At 42.6% G+C, this 19,034-nt stretch overlaps 1 protein-coding gene across 1 annotated transcript in view; it reads right to left on the bottom strand.

Annotated features, from left to right (window-relative positions):
- Nucleotides 1-19,034, bottom strand: part of tecta (tectorin alpha) — a 31,987-nt gene that overhangs the window by 10,963 nt on the left and 1,990 nt on the right. Inside the window, exons 3-13 of the mRNA XM_044141489.1 lie at nucleotides 13,486-13,753; nucleotides 10,080-10,144; nucleotides 9,502-9,641; nucleotides 9,137-9,424; nucleotides 8,259-8,396; nucleotides 8,019-8,184; nucleotides 7,450-7,862; nucleotides 5,990-6,560; nucleotides 4,617-5,227; nucleotides 3,415-3,985; nucleotides 1,644-2,266 (exon numbers count right to left, since the gene is read on the bottom strand). Of these exons, the coding sequence (XP_043997424.1) occupies nucleotides 1,644-2,266; nucleotides 3,415-3,985; nucleotides 4,617-5,227; nucleotides 5,990-6,560; nucleotides 7,450-7,862; nucleotides 8,019-8,184; nucleotides 8,259-8,396; nucleotides 9,137-9,424; nucleotides 9,502-9,641; nucleotides 10,080-10,143 (3,585 nt within the window). The 5' untranslated portion in view covers nucleotide 10,144; nucleotides 13,486-13,753. The remainder of the gene's footprint in view (nucleotides 1-1,643; nucleotides 2,267-3,414; nucleotides 3,986-4,616; nucleotides 5,228-5,989; nucleotides 6,561-7,449; nucleotides 7,863-8,018; nucleotides 8,185-8,258; nucleotides 8,397-9,136; nucleotides 9,425-9,501; nucleotides 9,642-10,079; nucleotides 10,145-13,485; nucleotides 13,754-19,034) is intronic.

Raw genomic sequence — 19,034 nt, 5'->3', positions numbered from 1 at the left:
GGAGGATTACATGTAAGGCTGGACGATATGGCTGAAAGACAAATCAAGACAATTACAGTTTTTTGTTTTAAATAGCTGAAATACTTCCAAACTGGTGGTGTGACCTTTTCTGTTTTATTCAGTTTCACTTCCTGCTGTTGTTTATTTCTATATAGTTACAAATGGCTGTTGGACCAGTTACTCTGCAGGTTGTTGCTAGGTAACCAAAGTTAGGGAGAGGGAGTCTTGAAACTGTTACTCAATAAGTTGTTGCTAGGCAACCGAAGAGTGAGTGAGTTACGCTACCTACTTTTCTTAGCTAGCCTGAGGAGGTTGAGCAGCTAGACCAGGGGTGTTAAATATGTCGATCACGGGAAGGTTTAGAGTCGATGTCGGCAGTAGGTGACAAACTGAACGCCGCCAAGACGCTGAGACCAGAACTTCCTCTTCTGACGCGCTTATCAAAATATTCACTAAGATCCTAAACGTTTGGAGCTTCATTAAAGGATGGTCATTAAAAAAAAAAAAAATCAGCAAAATGTGTTAAAATTAATCTTATCAGTGATTATTGTTTCAACAATATTGTTGCGCAATTCAGTGCATTAAAAAAATAAACAATTCGACTCAAAGACCGACTAGCTAATTTAAACTCCTGCTCAGCTGGTCAATCAACCATCTCTGAGTTCAGGGAAGCGCTGATTAATAATGGAGAAATAAATATCAAGCCTGGAAATTTGATATCGTAACGGACTGAATGTTATGTTTTTAACGTAATCTTTGCTCGGCTTGCAGGCGGTTGCCACGGCAACAGGTGTGCTTAAACTACAAAGAGAAAGAGAGTAAAAAGGTAGGAGTGGTTCTGAGTTGATCACCTGTTCGGGTTATTTTACCTTTGTTTACCTTTGCTGTGGCTCATTACAGCCGCTGTAGTTTCTAAACGTTGGACTAATTACCTCGTTCGTTTGTGAGTTTACATCATTCACAACAAACATCAAATAGAACAAATATATTTCATAAAATTTTAACAAACAAATGGCTTCTACCGCGATAATTATGTGAAATTAAATTAATTATATCCCAGCTTCAGAAGATTTGCCTTTACTCTGCAGAGCTCTTTGGTTCCTCCTATCAGTCTGTAGCTTCTCATATTCAGATCATCAAACCAAATTTCAGATCCACCATAACTGACTGACACCTGCTGGCCTCAGGTTTGTAACCAGTAACCTCCTCCCAGTGTCAGAATCTCTCTGAGAAATAAACTGCATTAGGTTTTCTATCACTTTAATATTTCTGCTATGACTGATGTATATTCGCAGATAAAATAAGTCAATAGAGTTTAATTTACTATTTTTATGTCTTCGTGTCATGAGGTAGATCTCAGCCGGCTGCTGAGAGAAAAAGTAGATCTTGGTCTCAAAATGTTTGAGCACTCCTGGGCTAGAGGCTTTGCTCTGCCTAAATCTCCCAGAATGCTGTGCGGTTCTAATTTTGAATTTAGTGAAATTACTGGATATTATATATGTATATAAAATCTATCGATATTGATCAAGTATCTATCAAGATTTATATTGTTGATTTATTGTCCAGCCCTCGGTTACACCATCCCTCTTGCAACAACATGAAAAAGGTCAAAGGTTACACTGTACAGTTGTCTGTATACTTACAGTTACAGTGTTCTTGTAGCTTCGAGAAACCTCCACCTCGTATTCGTAGACCTCCAGCACGAAGCCCCTCACCCAGATGGCCTGTCCAGTATCTCTCTCCTCATTGCGAACCGCCAGTTTAAACCGAGGGAAAACTCCACCTGTCCCCGCCGGCTCTCTCCGCCTACAAACGGTGGTGGCCATCTTGAGAGTACATGAGCTCTGAAGCTCAAACGGCATGCCAGTGAATGCCTGAAAATGTCCGTAACCTGCGGCCACACACAGGGCCTCGGTGCGTGGCTGGCAGAAGTACAGGCCGTCGTTCTCCTGGCAGTACTCCTCGGGGTGGCAGGGTGCGAGCTGGCAGTACGCGCTGTTGTCGGAGCCGTTGCAGTAGCAGCGCTCCTGGCATTCCCAGTCAGTCCAGAAGGTCTGGTTGGTGGCCACCTGGTGGCCGTGGTACAGGCAGCCGCAGTCGCTCCGGGCCACGCACAGGCCGTCCCGCATCGCAAAGCCTTCTTCACATTGGCAGCCCTCCTGGCACGGCAGAGGGCACGGCTCCTCGGGCTCATCCAGGTTGGTGCAGGTCAAAGGGCAAGCGGTGGTGCATTCTTCAAAATGGCTGTTCTCTGGACAAGGAAGAGCTGATGGGGAAGCAGGACAGAGGCAGAAAAAGAGAGAGAAATAGGTTTTAAAAGCAAAGCATGTCTTTTTAATCAGCTGGAACAGAAAATCTGGAAACTAAGAATTTATTATGAGCCATTGTAGAAAGAAAAATACTGAAGAGTAAAATTCAGTCAAAACAAAATTCTAAAAGAATTTCTAGGAAAAACGACTTTTTCAAAAGTCGAAAATTTCTGACTTTTGATACTAAGACTGACATTAATCAAAAAAAATTCTGGCTTTATTTTTGCAAAGTTTTGACTTGAAATTTCAAGAAATGTTCTTGTTTTTTCTGGAAAATGTTAAAATTTAGAAGAGACACTGCAAAAACACAAACTCTTACCAACTATTTCTGTCTAGTTTCCAGTGCAAATATCTTGGTAATCTTGAAACAAGACAAAACTAAATTACAAGTAACATGTCAGCAAGACATAGGAGCTTGTTAAGTCAACTTACACTGACTGAAAAGTACCAGCTCCACCAGCACTGGTACTTTTTTAAAATTAATGTTAATCCACTGGGATTAGGTTTCTTTCGTTTTCAATGCCCGGAAGGGTCGCGTGTGAAAATAGTGCAGTAAGTTTTATTTGTTCATCGAAAACATCGTGTTTTCTTTAAAAGATGGAGTGCTGGCAGCGTGGAAGAGGACAGTGGCTGATTTTCACACCTTTACGAAGGTAGATAAGATCTGTGGATAAGATCGGTTTCACATTACTAATATCCCAAAATGAAGGAAATCTGGGTCGATTTATTGGTGTACCCCCATTTAAACCTTTTAAAATGCAAGGCTGATATCAGACTAAAATATCTGGTAACACAGTTGTAGATAGTAGCTTCCATGATGGTCTACAAAAAGCAACATTTCATATCTTCTAATTATGTGCATTGAAAAAAAACTATATTTTGGAGATCTAGATCAAATCTAGTCTCTTCTACCTTTATAGTTTGGATTATCTTAAGCCAGTTAGTGGCCATCCTTCTTGAACGGTGAGCTTGATGTTTGCTTTTTCCCTCCCCTACTAAAGATTGTGGGTAAGAAGAAATGGAAAAACTGTGACATTTAGCATACAAAGCAGAGGGAAATCCCCATGAAGAATGATCTCCTTCATGTAAAGCAATATCTACTCACGGCAGTTGGTTGCACTCCTCCAGGAGGCGAGGCCCACTTGGGCATCCTGGCAGGCTGTGGCGTACGCCTGCAGAGAGGTGCAAAGGGCCGACCGGTTTCCTTCCCTAATGCACATGTTGTACAGGCAGTTCCTGAAGAACGGAGACGGGTTGACCACCGAGTGGCAGGCCAGGAAAGAGCTGTTCCCCGGGTCGTTGATGTTGCCACACATCCAGGGACTCTGGTAAAGGCGCAGGTCTGTGCACATGCGATACAGGTCGTCGCAGTCCCCGTTGCATGTAAGGTCGTCTGCAATGGATTTCCATCCCTCTGTGAACTGTTCAGTATTTTCAGCCAGGCGCCCGTTGGGCAGGCGCAGGTCGTCCGTGGCGTTGCTGTTGAAGACGCCGCATAAGCCACAGGTGACGTTGTAGAAGATGGTGGAGAGGGAGATGTTCAGGAATCCCTGGCGGGTGTAGTGGACGCGGAGCAGACCTCTGGACTCCACCACGGTTGCATTTCCTGGTGCCCTGTAGATCATCATGGTCTCCATTGGATGGATGAACGGCAGAACAACCGGTTCACCATTCACCTGCGCCATAAATCAATCAATCAATCAATCAATCAAGTTTATTTGTATAACCCAGTTCAGCAACAAGGCTGACACAATGCTTTACTTCATAAAAACTGGGTCCGGTTCTGGGGAGTCAGAGCAGAACCAGAGGACCTGAGAGGTCTGGATCCAACAACAGCCGATCTTAAAGCCGTTCAGGGATTTATAAACTAACAGTATTTTGAAGTCTCTTCTCTCAGGGAAGGACTGTAGAACCGGGTGATGTGCTCTATCTTCCTGGTTTTAGTCAGAACTCCAGCAGCAGAGTTCTGGATCAGCTGCAGCTGGACCATCGATCTGTTAGTCAGACCTGTGAAGACGCTGCTGCAGTAATCAGTGCCGCTAAAGAGAAACGCCTGGATGAGTTTCTCTGATGCTGAGACATTAGTCATCTGATCCTGGAAATGTTCTTCAGCTGATAGAAGGCTGACTTTGGAACCGTCTTTATGTGTCTCTGAATGTTCAAATTTCAGCCGATTTCAGCCTGATTTCTAGCTTTCAGCTGTAGTAACTGAAGCTGTGTGCTTTAGCTCCAAAGATAATAACTTTAGTTTTGTTTCACAAAGGTAACAAAAACAGAAAGATGCTAATAAAAAGTGACAATACCAACCTTTACTGTATCAAAATCTGTACCACCCATCTGTGCCTCCAGGTTAGCTACGGTTACTATCACAGGTCTCTTCCAAGTGGGACCTTTGCTCACGAGCCGCCTGCCGATCTTCACCTCCACCATTGACCCGTTGGCCGGTACCGGACCACACAGCTTCAGCAAGTAGTAGGAGCTGTCGTCCGGAAACAGCAGGAAGGTGCCATCAAAGCTGGATGTCACAGAGTTCTGGGTGACCGAGCAAACTCCCTCCCTCCGAGGGTAACAGCCCAGCAAGCCCAGCTCGGCCACACACACCTCGCCCTCCTTGCAGGACTCATTGAAACAGGAGACTTCCCCAGCAAACCCGCATGTGCAGCGGAGGGAGCAGTCGCCTTCCTCCCCGCCGGGGCCGGCCCAGAACGTGTGGTTGAGGGGGTAATAAAGGTCGTTGTGTTCGCAGCCGCAGTCGTCCTGCTGCACGCAGCGGTTGCCGCTGAGGACGTAGCCGGGTTCGCACTGGCAGCCCTCGGTGCAGGGGTGAGCGCAGTACAGGGGCGCGGTAAGGTCCGAGCAGGAGGCCGGACACGCATTGGTACACACTTCATAACGGCTGAACTCCGGACAGGACATAGCTGGGAGCCGATGGGATGAGAGAAAATATGTAAGATGAGGCAGAATGGAGGAGAAACATGATTGGGATTAATTTATTATTAAAATAGTTGTCAACTAATTTAGTAATCGATTAATTGTTAACTGTACAAAAAGTAGATAAATTTTGCATTTAAGATGAAAAACTTTCAATGAAAAAACAGATGATCCAACTTAAAAAAATTTTAATTTGTTAATTAAGTTTATCCAACCAAGTCTATTTAGTCAGACAAAAGTAAAGAAAGTAGGTTTGACAAACTTAATTTTATTACATGTAAGAATTAAATACATTTTTTAAGTTGGAGGTCCATTCTCTTTTTTCAGTGTTTTACCAGAACTCAAGTGGCAATTTTAGCTTCATTTGTAATTCTGTAATAAAATCTCCTATTAACACCTTTTTCTATCCAATTATTAATTTGTTAATCAAAAAAGTTCAGCTCTACACTGCACTGATGTTAAGCTGAGCTTTTTACACGTAGGAAGTATTTTTAGCTGCAGATGCATCCTTTGCAGCTCAGTGCTCGCTTAAGGAATGCAGTGATTGCATTGTAGGCAATAAAATGTTAATTTGCTTCTTTAAAAAATGAATTGAATTACTTATTTGCCTTTTTATGCATTTTTATTTTTGTATAAGATATGGTATTGCCGATTTTTAAAATCTGATTAATTGATTAATTGTCAGAATAATCTATGAATTGCCAGATCATTTAATAGAATAATTGGTTCATGAAGTACCAGCGTCTCACCACAGAATGTGCGCGTTCTCCAGGGTCGTATTGTGACTCCAAGGGCCTGACATGCTAAAGCGTAGGCCTGGATGGCGTAGCACAGCGTGGTGATGTTATCCCTGTTGCTGCACATATCGTACACACAGCTATATACAAATGCCGTGGGGTCCACCACAGCTCTGCAGTCTCGAAAGGGTCCGTCGGTTTTGTTTATTAGCCCACAGTAGTCCGAGCGAAAGTACATGGCTTCTGTAATGGGGTCGCAAACGCTGCAGTTCTGAGCACAGCCGTCGCTGCACCTCCAGTCGGTGTCTACTGCTCGCCAGCTGCCTCCCAACTCCACCACGCTTTCCGCAAGAGAGCCGTCCGGAAGCACGGGATCGTCTGCAGGGTCGTCGTTGTAGTTTCCGCAAAGGCCACAGGTGTTGTTGAAGTAGGAGCTTGGTAAGGAGATGGAGGCATAGTGCTGGCCGTCGTAGGTCACCAGAAGTCCAAAGTCTGTTTCTAAAGCAACAGCAACCCCAGACTGGTAGACTTTTACGGCACCAAGCTCCAGTTGGACTGGCAATGCCTTCATCAAGCCGTCCACCTAAAGAAGGAAACAGAAATGACTCAGACTGCTTCAGTTTGATACCAAAAAACAGTCGCTGCATTTCCATTGACCATATCGTTTTGCAAATTGGAATTACGAAATAAAATTGCTTAAGAAAAACAAACTAATTTAAAAAAACATTGTTTTTTTCAAAATTGGTTTCATTACGTGGTTTTTCATCAGTATTGAAGTTGGTTTGTTTTGCCAAACTTCAATGGAATGAGTCGTAATCAAAAACCCGATATTGTTGGGACAGCATGTTTTATAATAACTTATCCCATGAACAAAATTATTCATGTGACTTTCATTGCATTTCTTATTTAAATTGCAAAATATTATTTTTGACATTTGCGGAATATCAACAATGTTCTGCACATATATGTAACGGAAACGCAACTTTTCAGGTGTTAGGAAAACTTGCAAAATCTCTAGAGATCAAAAGTGAGTTCAGAGGAAACAAACACGGCCGACTGGGAAGAAGCCAGCAATAGCTTGTGGACTATGTTTAACGGAGAAAAAACAATGAAGATGTCTTCAGTGTCCTCCGGACATATTGGTGCGCCTTGGCAGTTGTTTTGTGTTCAGTAGTTTGGATTTCCCCTCCATGTTGCCTTCACCTCGCTTTCTGATTGGCTGAACACATGCTGCAACATCGGGCCAAGACAATCCAACAAGTTGAATATCATCAATATCTCAATACTATTGAGATCATTGTTCCAAAAGGACGACACTAATCTTAACACAAAAGGCAGGAATATCAGCAAAGATTATCTTAAGACCGTGACAATAATTGGAACATCCTTAAGATTGTGGGAACGGAAAAATCGTGACAAAAATAGGCATAAAAAATCTTTCAAAAACACTGTCACTGCACTGTTTTTCTCACCTGGACACTTCCCAAACTGCCTTTAGGTATCATCACTCTATGGCCGTAGACCTCCACCGTCACGTCTCGTAACCAGGACACCGTGGTAACGCCGCGATTCTCGTTTTTGGCCTCCACGCTGAAGAAGGGCAGTCCTACCACCTCCCAGCACGGCCGGGCCAGCAGGTAGGAGCAGGTGCCTTGGAAGTGGTAGAGGAAGCCATCAAAGGTGTGATAATGAGGGTCTCCAAACACCACGCAGGTGCTGGTGCGCGTAGGCTGGCAGTAAAAGGCCCCATCCTGCTGCTCGCAGTTCTCAAACTGTCCACATGGGGCCTCCAGGCACTGAACCTGGTTATTTATGTCAAGACATCGGCAGCGCTGGGAGCACTGGTCAGATATCCAGAAGATCTCCCCTCGTCTGTAATACCGTCCTGAAGAAGGTGAAGCACAAATCACACAGGAAATGTGAGATTTCATGTGTGAAGATTCTTCAAAGATTGAGGCTGCTTTCAGATCAGCGGGAAAAAAACTCTCAGTGATGTCAAGACTGAAGTAACAACAGACACGCGTTTGAGGTTCAGACTTACCATTATAGCTGCAGCCATTGGCAGGATCTATCAGTTCGGTGTCAACGCGGAAAAACCAGCGTCCAGGAATATTTACATTGGTGGTCTGTTCGATGTTCACCACATCATTTGACCGCGATCCCGGTAGGTTGAAGAAGTGACCGATATCGCCTCCATTAAAACCTGCCTGAAGGTTTGGAAAAGTGTCAGTCATGTTGCTGACGTCGTGCCTGGACTAATCGGACGATCTTCGTAGAATACCTGAGCCGTCGTCCCACCGAGTCCCGTCAGAGGATCTCCCCCGCTGGCCGTTCCGGTGCTCCATGTGATTTCCCCGTAGTTGAACATGCTGAAGAAAGCTGCGCCATCTGAGATCAGTACAGTCTGGAAAGTGTTCACCTGCCAATTCAAGGAGAAATATTTTAAAAGTAAAGAAATTAGAAATCAGAAGCTGATGGTACTTTGCAGTGGGATAAATCACAGTAACAGGCTGTTTTACATCTTATCTGTGCAACAGATTCCAGATTGTTCATGTTAATAATAAATCATCACGCTCTAGACTTACTTGTGAAGTCCACAAGGCTCTGTGCTTGGACCATTTCATATGATACATATGCTTGGAAAAATCAGCAGACCACATGGGATATATTTCCATCACTATGACGATGATACTTAGCTGTACCGACCCATAAAACCCCAATGAATCCAATCCATTCGGTAAACTACAGGCAGGTCTTGAGGATATTAAAGCCTTGATGAATATAAAGATTTTCCTTTTGGATTCTGACAAGTCAGACGTTGTTGTCATGGGACCAGAACCTCTGAATAAAAACCTGCTTAGTCAATCACTTGAACTCAGTAAAATACAGAATATGTCATTTAAATTACATATTAAACAAGTTTAAAATCGTTTCATCTCTGGAATATTGGCAGAAAGGACGGCTCAGTATTCTCCTCAGACTCTCCGTCGGATGGCTGCTGGTACTGAGCCTGGTTCTGGTTCTGCTGGAGGTTTCTTCCTGTTAAAAGGGAGATTTTTCTCTCCACTGTCGCTACATGCCTGCCTCAGCTGTGTTCAGTACGTATTTTATGTAATTTCGATATGCTACAATAAATGACCGAATCATAGTTGCGTGTACCGGCGTGGTCTGGCTCCCTCCGTAGAAGGTGACCTGGTGCCACGTCGCCACAAAGACCCAGGTGGCTGTGAAGCTGGGCATGTTTTTGAAGTGCCTGCGGACATCCTGTGTCGCCCTCTCCAGCAGTTCGGGATCGGTGGTCTCTCTGTAGTAGACATCTCCACGGATGCCGTTGTGCACATCTGCCCACAGCGGAGCAATGAAAGACCTGCTGTCGCTCAGAGGGAAAGCCTCAGGCGTGAACTGGCTAACCTGAACGTTGAAGGAGATCACGCCGTTGTTGTTGACCTGCAAAAACAACGGAAAGTTATGGTAACAGAGCGTCGTAGGTGGGGAGACGAGTGGATTTCAGACGGAGGGCTTACATAGATGGAACGGTAGGGGACGTTGAAGAAAATGAAGGGAATGAGCAGAGGAATCTCAACTGAACTCCCGTCATCCATCTTCGGAGTTTCAAGATCCCGGTGAGCCGGTCCATATGGGTACAAAAGATCCTGAGTAAGAGCTGGAAAGAGGATAAATCAAATGTTTACATCATCTTTACTGCAAAAATGTAAAATCTTACCAAGTATTCTTGGTCTAGTTTCTAGTGCAAATATATTAGTACACTTGAAATTAGACAAAACTAACTGAAAAGTAGCTTTTCAGCAAGATGTAGGAGCTTGTTTTAAGCCAATACTTCCATAATATTGACTATGACAGATTATTTCACTTCTATCAACACATTTTTCCCATCTTATCAGTGGAACTAGTACTTTTTTTAATCAATTTTGAGGAATTATTGACTTAAAAAAAGCTCCTATATCTTCTCTGATAAACTTAATTTTCTGTTATTTCAAGTGTACTAAGATATTTCACCAGAAACTATGACTTTGTGTTTCTGTAGAGTTTACTAAGCAGCAAAAGAAACTGTTTTATGTCAATATTTGGGACAGGTCAGTACCTCTGGTCTGTGCAAAAACGCTTAAGAGTTGGAGCAGCGTGAGTGGACAGCAACGTCTGACCATCCTAAAATAAGGAAAGAAAAAGCAGAGGGAGATGAGGAGAGAGATTATATTGAAGTCATGTTACTTAATCGGTGTTGCCTTTCCCTCAAAGCTAATGGAAATGTGGGGAGATGTGAGTCATAGGACAGCTTCTCATAAACCAGAGCATTTAACAAAGCGGAGAGGAGGGGGAACCATCCAACCAGCGCCACGTTGCTTCTTTAAGATCAGGCTCCCAGGTCTCCCATGAGGTTTTCTCAAAAGGCCCCATTATGCATCTCGGAACAATGTCCAAGGATCACATTTGCCTACGGTCTCATGTGAGCCAACATTGGTAGACATGGGGTCCTCTGTGCGCCCGGGTTCCCGGCAGCTGCGGAGTCCGGCCCGGAGCTGTGAAGCGGCTCAGGACCTCATTACTACCTCTGTTTGGGACCCATCCATGCTGTGTTGGCTAGAGGAACAAGAGTGTAAACACAGGGGCACTAATGGCTTTAAGTGAGAAGGTTTCAGGTGCCAAGGACCTCGCAGTGGTCCGCTGGGACTGTTCGGTGTCAGGCTTGGCAAGTTTCCCATTGGTAAAGCCGGACGCACAGCCAACTTGGCAGATTTTGCTGTCACCATATACGAAGCTTTAAACTCCTGTGATCAAACTCCTAAAGGTGCTGCATGTACAGTCGGTAATGGACCGGTAGATCACAGCAAACATTACGGGTCGTTCTGCCTCACTGGGAAGTCTGCTGAAACGTTTTGTAGGTTGGTCCCTTTAAGGGCTCCAGCATATGGTTGACTCAGTACTTCATTCATCTCTGATGCCTTTCGTCTAGTGATGGGACACGCTTAAAAGTTTTAATTTAGACAACTGGAGGTGTGTGATTTATTAATCCCTTTTTAATCAAACCATATATCATGGTTATATATAACAAAATAAGCAACATTTTCAATTCAATTATCCTTTTGTGCAGCTAATTTATTAAATATATAGATATATGGGTTCAACAACAAAGATATTTATAGTTTTAATCAGTTCTTAAGGTTCTTCAACCATCAAACGGATGCAAAGAAACTCCTGATCATTCATGGAACATCTTTAGAAACGTGGATTGTGGACATTAGCATTAGCTATGTCAGCACAAGCTGTGCTGCTGCAGCTTGTTTAGCATCGAGATGCTATTTTAGGCTTGAAATAGCTTCACTGATGGGCTAGCTCCTTTTAGCACAACTTGCAACACAACAATAGTAGTTTCCAGCCCCCAGAAACAGAAATTTACCCCCAGAGGTAAAAAGAAGCAGATTCATCGACGTCCATCGCTTCAGTGGTTCTTGGTGCAGTCAGGAACCACTTGGCTGTAGCTGCTTTTGAATTGAGCATATAATAGCACAATTTGACATTTTAAAAATAAATTTACTGGGATGAAGTGCATTTTAGGCAAGAAGAAAGAAGTACTTTTGAAACGTTTTAGTACATTTGAAATATGTCAAAACTAACTTATAAGTAACTTTTCAGCCAGGTTTAAATCAGTAATTCTTGAATATTGACAGAAAAAGTACCTGATCCAGTTTTCACATTTTTTAAAAATCTGCCAGTAGAACCAGAACCTTTTTAATATCGCCTCAAAATGACATTTGATGTGAATTGGCTTTATGTAACTAAACTGAATAAATGCATCTGTTTGACATGATTTTCTCCATATCGTTCTGATCACACCTGTCTGTAGTTGATCTCTGCAGACTGATTGCTCAGGTGTGCCAGAGTTAGTGCAGCAGGATCGCTTAGCCATCTCATCTAAGTAAAGCAAAATATTTAAAATAAAAGACAGTTTTATCTGAAGGGTTGCACATTGGACTCCTTTGGCATCAAATAAACAGATTCCTCCACACTAAGGGTCCCAAAATGAGGCCCCTGACCGCTACGACAAAAAACCTTAATGGCACAAGCTTGGTTTTCCAGCTCAAGTTAGCCAAAGAAAATGATTTTAGAGATTTTTTACAAAGTGAAGTCAATTTAAAACCTTCTAAAAGTGGAAGGTACAAGACTAAGTACTTATTTTCTGCATTAGTTCAATTTCATAGTTCCAGTGTTTTTTACTCAAGAGCAAGTTGATTTTCCATTCATCTTGCTTAGAATAAAATCCAGAGAAAACTGGTGGAAAACAGTCGACATTTAGGATTGTTGCTCGCAGATTTGAAACTCCCTTTTTTTTTCTTTTTCTTTTTTTTTTTTTTTTACAGAAATCAGACATTTTTGCTTTATCAAAATATTACATTTTGTTTATGTTTGTTCAAGCTAGAGCAGAAACATTTTCAAAAAAACAAAAAAAAACAACAAAAAAAAACTATCACAGTTTTTTCAAATAAAATCATAAACAAAGCTCCAGTTTGTGACCCTCAATCATTTTCAACTTGACTGATTCTGTGAAAATTTGGACGCCTGTTTTTGACTGGAAAACTGAACTCTCCAGATAATAAATAAAAAACATTAGCATGCAATCCCACGTGCAAAAGCAGGATTTGACTATAAATCGATTGTATTGATTAATCAGATTTTTGGTTTGTGTAGATTTAATTATTATTTTTTCAACCAGTGCAATTGTTGGATTTCCATATTTCAGAGTGAGGGGCGGCCATCTTGTTTCGCAATAAAGTTTTACAGCTTCTATTTAATTGGATTTTGAATTCAGGTCAAGTATACGATGAAGTTTTAGCCCCAGACTGAGAGTCTAATTACAAAAATAAAGTGAAAATAATATGAGAATACAGTCCTAAAATCACAACAATATAGTCGCCTGACAATAAAGTCAAAATAATACAAAAATAAAGCGTAAATGTTACCAGGACAAAGTCATAATATTAGGAGAATGAAGTAATAACTTTATGAGAACTCCACCACAAAATTCATAATAAATTAAAACTAGGAATGTTGATCATCTGGTTAAGTTTTACTTCATTTTTAACACATCAGTATCAAATTACTGTCAGTAGCAGAAATTTAAAACGATGCAACGACTGAATCCACGACTGCAATGCTCATAACCACAATTAATAACTTTAAAAGCTTTTTTTCTCATTAAAACAAAATTTTTTCTCGTAATTTTAGGACATTTTTTCCTGCTGAAATTGTGTCTTTATTCTGTTAATTCTCATTCTTAGACATTTTAGTAGCCTGGCCACAATACTCCATTGGACAACTCACAGAAGCAATAATTGAAATGAAAAACACTTTCTGAAATTGTTTTCTGTTGTTCTTCACTTTTTAACCAAGAAAAGAAAATAGGTAAAAATCGGTATGAAAATAAATGTCCAGCTCAGTAAATAAAAGATGTTTACTGATTTTAAAGAGATAAAAAGAGGAAGAAGACTCACCTGCTTTCAGAGGATGAACATCTAGCACCTCCCAAGGCCAACCTGTAGATTATCACAGCAGCAGCAGCAGCAGCAGGGTCCCATCCAGCTGGGAACCAGTGATGGTTGTGATGGAGGTGATGGGAGGAATGCGGAGCAGCTGGATGTCCCGATGGAGCCGATAGAACGTCTTCTCTCCACACCAGAAAACCAAACAACAATCCAGCAGCTTGGCACAACTTCAAACTTCAGGAGCGAAACTCAAAAAATTGAGAGTTTCAGCTAGAAACTGAATGGAGCCGAAGGAAACAGGTGCAAACATGAGCAGTGTTCAACTTAATCTGAGATCAGGAGGACGGGGGGAGTCTGAGGAAGAGTGGGAGTGGAAACAGAGCAAGGTGTGAGAAGAGCAGAGGGGAGGTCAGCATTCTGGGAACACAGAAATAAAAGGGAATGACAGAAATGTTTTAAATGAGGGAGAACAGGAATGTTTTTGTACAAAGAGTCTCTTCTCAGGTGGAATGAAAGCAATCCTTCCCGTCAGGATCCAAACCGTGATAAAATAAGAGAATCTGAGGAAACACTGAGGCTTTTATCACTCTTGGAATGATGACATTCGAACAAAATTCACTCGCCGTCACAAACAGGAAACAGGAAGTGTTCACACCCCTTCAACTCCTTCTCATTTTGTCACGATCCAACCACGAACGTCAAAGAGTTTTTCTGTGGCAGACCAGGAAGGAAAATCACCTGTGACAGCTTTTACAAATCTGAAAAGTGTGGCGTGCATCTGTTCTCTGAAGAACCTCTGAGGCCAGAAACAGAATCAGTGTTAAAGGTGCTGCACCACACTTTTTAGATTTTTATTTGAAAAGAAAATTTTACAAATTATTAGTTACATCAGTGAAATTGACAACCTCAAGGTTCAGGAAAGGCTGAACTCCGTCTGTCCTGTGTTCATCCATCACTGTGTGGTTCAGTTCATCCATAGAACAGAACCGGTTCATCTGCTTTGCTTCTCTGTTGCATTAGTTTTTTTCTGTTTGAATGTTTTGGAATGGTAAGGCTAGTTAGCATGGCTTTCTTGTAACGGTAAATTGTTTCTTCGCCATTAGCACATTTAACAGCAAGCACATGAGGTTGATTGACAGCACTAAGACCCTCCTCCCGGCTCTGATTGGTTGCTTTTTGTGCATTTCTTCAGACGGCAGTAGCAGCTCAGGGAAGAGGAAGAGATCAATCTTTTCATAAACTACCTGGCTCATAACATAAAATTATGATAAAAGGACAGTTTGAACAGATATAAAAACATATTTTTTTTATAAAAGTTACAAACTGCAGCTTTAGCGTCTGGATGCAGTGAGCCTCTAACTTCCTGCTTGGCCGACAGGACGGTGCTAAGTGACTGCATCCTCCTGGTTTGTGTTGGACATTGAACTGAACCAAGTGTGGGTCGCCGCTGAAGCCCTCCAGTCACCAAGGTACCACAGAGTACGTCTTCAAGGGCCTTCGGGACAAAACCCAGGAATACACACAGCCTGAAACTGTCCTTTCTAAGCGCTACGACAGCTAGGGTTACAACATTAACATGAGCCGCTTTGGACACTCTGACTAGCCCCTTTCTTAATTAGGGACAGCCTCGTTTACAAGACACTTAATTTACATAGATGCTGGAACGATAGCTCTGGTGGATCTGCACTGAAGGGTTCTGGGAAGGACAGCGCAGTCAGTTGGTTCTTTGTTGCAGGAGGACAGTAGAGTAACTGGAGAGGTAAGGAGCAAGACCTGTGAAAAGCTCCGGCGCTGGGGGCCGACCCGGGTCACATTAGCAGCAGAAATACTGTAGAGGCAGCTTTCTTCTTGTGTAAATGGTCGCCCACTTCCAACCGACCTGTGAAAGCGAAGATGGATGAGGAAGGATGTTTACGATGACCTAGTGGGCCGGGAGCGCTTTCTGATGGTAGGCGGGGGAAATGAGACAAACAGTGAAGGAATGGAGGCAAAACTTAGCTTCTGTTTGTTAAGGACAGAAAATAATCAGATTTTTTTCTCTTTATTTTATGTCAATGAAGTGGCTAATTCTGAGGATTTATCATTCTTCACATAGTCTGTCCCTCGAACGTCATTGTCTGGAAATCTTTAGATCCCTCCTCCAACGCGCCTGAATCAAAGAGAAGAATAACCTCCTTGGCCAGTCATCCCGGGTCATTAACCGGGGAGGTTTCTAAAGGACCCCAACATACTAAGACGAACTCAGGTCATTTATTATGACCATTAACTCTGTGTCACACTGTAATCTGCTCATCAGTGTCGTTGAGAGTCTGGCGCAACGAGCCGCAAGGACGCCCAGCGGCCGCTGTCTGTGCTGCCTGACGGTTTGAGAAGAAACGGAGCTAGGCGCCCAACTAGCTCATCAAACTAGCTAGCATCCATTTAGATTTGGGGAAATTAAAGAACCTGTCACAAGAAATGTGGGCAATCAGTACATTTTACCATGAAATCTCAACCCTCCATGGTGAAATCCAGGAGGCTAACAGAATACCCACAGTACGGCAGAGTATGGGAACCTTAAGGCTGCGTTCCCACAGCAGCCCAAAGCAACCAAATCCAACTTCTTCACGGTAGTCTGAACGGCCCAAATCTAATCTCTCCACGCACCAAAGTTCCCCGATTTGTTCCACTTCCATTTGTGTCACAAAGTCAGATACACAGCCAAATGTTTTCAAAGCTGCTTGAGTCTGAGCGGACATGCCGCATTTTATCTGACTTGAGACATGCATCATAATTCAGCAGCAGAGAATCCAGACAACGTCTGGAAATTATAATAATGAAGTAATGAAAGCAGACTGAGTCAGTGAATGCATCACGTCCCAACCCCACCACTCGTGGTTCAACTCCACATCCAAACAGAACCGGGTCAGAAGCTGGAGTCAATGCTCCGTTGCTGTCACCTGGGTCTGCTCTGGTGACCATCTGGTGACCAGGCTGTCGGCTCTCAACAACTTTCCAGTCCACCCAGAGGTGGCAGCCATGTTTACTCCTGCAAACAGAGCACTGAGGCGGCCATCTTTACTGCTGTGAACTCAGCGCTGCTGGGGGACAGCTACGTTCTTCTTCAGCGATTGCAGGTCGCTTTGAGGTTGTAAGCCGTTCGCACAGAACAACTGCGGTCACGTTTAATCTAGGGGTTGAACGACTACATATTTTTTAAGGTCGACTACATCATGATAATAGTCGAGTCGATGTCGACTAGTCGCGGTGACGTCATAGTGACGTAAGCGCAAAAACCCTTCACAACTACTTGGAGGCTTTATTAGCTATTTTCACGGCAAATATTGACCCCCCCCCCCCTCTGCTGTCAGAGTGTCATACACTTCTGACAGCTGATCTGATGACACTTCTAAGCACGAAGTGTCATTCTTAGCACGAACTCACGGCTATATGTCAGACAAGTATACACTGTCATTACCAACTACAGGCTTTTATTTAATCAGCAGCTGACATTACCACAGATCTTTATTTAATCAGCAACATAACATCATAATGTATTAGTTAGATCGTGACAAAGACACTCCCGAGCCGGCTAAGTGACATCCTTAGCGGGAAGGGGGTGAGTTTTAGACGGCTCGTGTTTTGTAGTCGACTGCAGCTGCAACTGCATCTCCTTTTAAAAACACTGTAAAACCACAAATATGCATCCATCTACATATCATTTAAACTAATGTATTAACTTATTTTTCTTGTGTCTTGTGACGTATAGCCTACTGTGCTGTCAGATCAGCACAGGCTGTCACCACCGGCAATCACATGACTGCGACTAGTCGACATGAAATGTAAAAACTCGCGAGATGTCCTAGAGTCGACTAGTCGACTAATTGGTTCAACCCCTAGTTTGATCAGTAACTGGGCATCGAGATCTGCTATGTGAACGTAAATTATGAGTCGCAGGAAAGAAGCTGGTTTACAACATTAGAGATCTCTTTCTTCTCTGTCTTCACAAACTGAGGTTATTTCAAGTGGTTTTCAGTAAATTTTGTCAATTCCCCAAAGGCCTCTACTAAATCAGTCTCAGTTCTGCATGTTTATTATCAGGCTGACTCATATTTGTTACTGAATGTAATGTGTAAAAAGTTTGAATCATTCTGCTTTCTTTGTTGGAGGTGTCAGAAAAGAGTCTTTCTCAATGTGAAATCTTTTCATACAGGAGGACCGTGTGAGAACTGGATGTGAGTATCCAGCATCAAACATCCTGAATCCATCAAGCCTGACCTTCAGGAGAAAAGTCGCAGGGTACGTATCCACCAAGATCTGTTCGGCGGTCACCCAATCTGTGGAGTGGGCTGCTCTCATTCAGCTATCTGTGCCCTACCCCTGGCTCAGCCTCTTCTTCTTTCCATTCACAACGATCGACCTCCTTCCAGTAACCCGAACCTTTCTACCTAAAGGACTCCTTCATCTCAGCGGACAATAAACGCCGTTCAGCCCCCCCCACTCTCACTCCATGAAGCAATGAGGCAATTCTGAGCTTGATTCGAGAACCATCTGCACAACAAGGTGCCAAGAGCAACCAACAGATGCAACTGGATCTTTATTCCAACATGCATTAAGAAAAATCAGCATCAGACATGAACAAGCTCACATTATGTTGAGTAAACAGGAACCAGAGGGACTTTTAAGCAGTGGGGTAGCAAGATTTAAAACTGTCTTAGCTAGCAGATAAAAGCTGCATTTGTTAAGCTAATTTTGCTAGTTAGGCAGTAAATATCAATCATATCTATGTTAGCATTACACAGAGGTGGGCAGAGTACTCAAGTAGCTATAATGTACCTATAAGAGCCAAATCTAATCTTGTGGCTTGTTTATTGCTGTCACATCAACTGCCTACCAAGATGGCTGACAGTTACAGAATGTACGGAAGTGTGCCATCACATGACAATTATGTATTATTAGGCTACAAAATTTGAGTATCTTATATTCTATTATGTTTTTTTCTTAAATCCTACAGTTTCTTTTTGTTTTCGTCACTTCCTGGAGTAATTTTGACTTGTTGATTGTTGTTGGTTCTGTTTCATCCAAGGAAAAGACTGACTGGGCGAAAACAGTTTGTCATTTGCTGGAGGTGTGATTCATTTACATATGCTTTAAGTTGTGGATATGTCTGTTCACAACTCACCTGGGATATAAAAAAAACATGACATTTCAGGCATTTCTGGCCTTCTTGGTGTTCCATACATAACCATCTGGAACACTAGCGTAGAGCACGTGTGAGATATAAATGTTAAACACCACAAATTATTGTTTGTTTACACAGATATATGTGCTCACATCAGTTTCACTTACTTTGGTGGCACAAAAGTGCCACAGAAATGCAGTTTGAGCAAAACTACATGAAAAGTGAGGATGTTTAGCCATCTCACCACAAAAAGTGTAGGTCTTATTTATCATGTCATTTTAGAAAGTCCGTTTTATCACCAATAGGTGATCGGATCTCTCTGGTCCTATATTTTTGGGAGAATTGTAAAGTGATTTGGGAATTCATTATCTTGAACATGAAAGTGCAGAAACGTGTC

This window comes from Gambusia affinis, linkage group LG15, assembly GCF_019740435.1.
Source record: "Gambusia affinis linkage group LG15, SWU_Gaff_1.0, whole genome shotgun sequence".
In the NCBI taxonomy this organism is placed as follows: domain Eukaryota; kingdom Metazoa; phylum Chordata; class Actinopteri; order Cyprinodontiformes; family Poeciliidae; genus Gambusia; species Gambusia affinis.
Note: the sequence above shows the minus strand (reverse complement) of the source record. Positions and strands in the feature narration are given on the sequence as shown.